This window comes from Arachis hypogaea, chromosome 18, assembly GCF_003086295.3.
Source record: "Arachis hypogaea cultivar Tifrunner chromosome 18, arahy.Tifrunner.gnm2.J5K5, whole genome shotgun sequence".
Lineage (NCBI taxonomy): Eukaryota > Viridiplantae > Streptophyta > Magnoliopsida > Fabales > Fabaceae > Arachis > Arachis hypogaea.
The window spans coordinates 1,228,684-1,231,119 of NC_092053.1; the positions used below are offsets into that span (position 1 = coordinate 1,228,684).

The 2,436-nt window shown below is 35.9% G+C and overlaps 1 protein-coding gene across 1 annotated transcript; it reads left to right on the forward strand.

Annotated features, from left to right (window-relative positions):
• Positions 1-601: 601 nt before the first annotated feature.
• On the forward strand, positions 602-1,630 carry LOC140181697 (uncharacterized mitochondrial protein AtMg00810-like). The gene is made up of 3 exons (XM_072225985.1): positions 602-839; positions 1,012-1,244; positions 1,436-1,630. Exons 1-3 carry the CDS (start codon positions 602-604, stop codon positions 1,628-1,630), a joined length of 666 nt encoding a protein of 221 aa, XP_072082086.1.
• The last annotated feature ends 806 nt before the right edge of the window (positions 1,631-2,436 follow it).

Consider the following 2,436-nt stretch of genomic DNA (forward strand, 5'->3'; position numbering starts at 1 on the left):
TTTCACCACTGTTGTGGTGAAAACTGAATGTAGGTTACATTGCACAAGGCAACTGAATCATGATACATGATGGTGTCAGCTACTCTCTTCCTTTCTTTGTTCTGTTTTCTGACATTTATAAGACAAAACGAAATTGTCTCATAAACTTTTCGCTGCTGAGTTCAAATAGATTCAGATTGAAAGTTTGTAATTAAAGAGTTATTTCATTAAAGTAAAAGAAGGTCATAGATTCAACCCCCATTCTCTAAGCCTTCTACAACCTTCAAAGTGCAATGCTGATGGAAGCATAGAGAGGTATAAGGCTAGGTTAGTAGTTAGGGGATATACACAAACCTATGGAGTAGACTATCGAGAGACTTTTGCTCCAGTTGCCGAACTCAGCTCTGTGCGAATTCTCTAATCTCTTGCTGCGAATTACAATTGACCTTTACATCAATTGGATATAAAGAATGCTTTCCTGAATGGGGAGCTAGAGAAAGAGGTGTTCATGAAACTTCCACCTAGATTTGAGGCTAAACTAAGGAGGAATAAAGTGTGCAAACTAAAGAAATCTCTCTATGGATTGAAATAATCCCCAAGAGCTTGGTTTGAACAACTTGGAATGGTGGTGAAGGGACTTGGTTATACTCAAAGCCAAGTTGACCATACGCTTTTCTATAAATATTCAGCAGCTAATAAAACTGCCATCTTAATTGTATATGTGGATGACATTATTCTGACAGGTGATGCTTTTTTGGAGCTAAAAGACTTGAAGGAGAAGCTTGCCAAAGCATTTGAAATTAAAGAACTTGGTTCATTAAAATACTTTCTTGGAATTGAATTTGCAAGGTCTAAAGAAGGCATTTTTATGAACCAACGAAAGTACATCCTAGATTTTTTAAAAGAGACGAGATTACTCACCTATAGAGCCTAACTTAAAATTGAAGCCAGCTGAACCAAAAAATGTAATGGACAAAGGGAGATATTAACGGTTGGTAGGGAGACTAATCTATTTATCCCATACACGTCCAGATATTGCCTTTGCTGTGAGCATGGTAAGCCAGTTTATGCATTCACCTGGTCAAGAACACATGTATGATGTCTTTAGAATCCTAAGGTACTTGAAAGGGTCGCCTGGAAAAGGGTTACTCTACAAAAAGTATGGACATCTTCAAGTAGAAGCCTATACAGATGTGGATTGGGCTGGGAATGTCATGGATAGAAGGTCAACATCTGGGTATTGTACTATTGTTGGCGGAAACCTGGTTAGTTGAAGGAGTAAAAAACAGTGTTGTGGCACGAAGTAGTGCAGAAGTTGAGTTTAGAGCAGTGGCTCATGGAATATATGAAGCACTATGGGTAGAGAAAATCCTACAAGAACTAAAAGTTTCCATTTCTCCACCAATGAGGTTGTATTGTGACAACAAATTTGCAATTTTCATTTCTCATAATCCAGTGTTGCATGATAGAACTAAACATGTTGAAGTTGACAAGCATTTTATCAGGGAAAAGATTGAGAGGACAGATTTGCATCTCATATGTTCCAACCACGGAACAATTAGTAGATGTCCTAACAAAAGGATTATCCAAGAAGACTTTTGATAGCATAATAAGCAAACTGTCAATGAATGATATCTTCAAGTCAGCTTGAGAAGCCAGCTTGAGAGGGAGTGTTGACTAGATCAAATCAAAATCAGATTCTTAATTCCTTTCTAAAAGAATTAATTATAAATCTTTTTTTTTTTTGGTTTAATTTAAGTTTAGGGATTTTATGATTAAAAATCTTTTCTTTATTTTAGGCTAATATTTTTTCTTTCTTTCCTATTTTCTAGTTCTTTCTATTTCTGTAATTCCTCTGTAAAAAGACTGATTTCCTGTACATTTGATAATATAATATATTCAAACACTTCAACTAAATCAATGAATGAATGAATCAATCAAACACAGCAACATTTAAGGCTTTCTAAGACCAACCAGAGATATCTTGAAGATGTAAACAAATGAGTTGCTCTTCATAAGAAGATACTCTCTTGAGAAGTTAGCTTTCAGAAGATCCTTTTTGCTAACTCCATACTTGTCAGTTGTTAATGCAGCAGAGTGGTTCTTTGTCTTATCAAATGGAACTGCTAACTCATCTCCAATTTTCCTTGCTACATGGAAGCTTTTAAATGCCTCAGCAAATTCATTAGCCGTTACAAAACTATATGGTTTCTCTTTGTGCATCAAATACATATGTTTCCACATATCTTATTCCAAATTTTATAATTAGTAATGAGATGTAAAGATTGGCCTACTTCTTGAAGGAAATTTGCTGTGCCTTTCCTCTCAGGGCATTTGAATCCCATGGACTCAAAAAATTCAAGGACAAGCTCGTGGGGGTCCTTGGTAGACTATTTGGCCATTGGAGAGGAGGATATCATTAAAAAGCACATATGTCTCTGGCTCTGGTTGCAATTA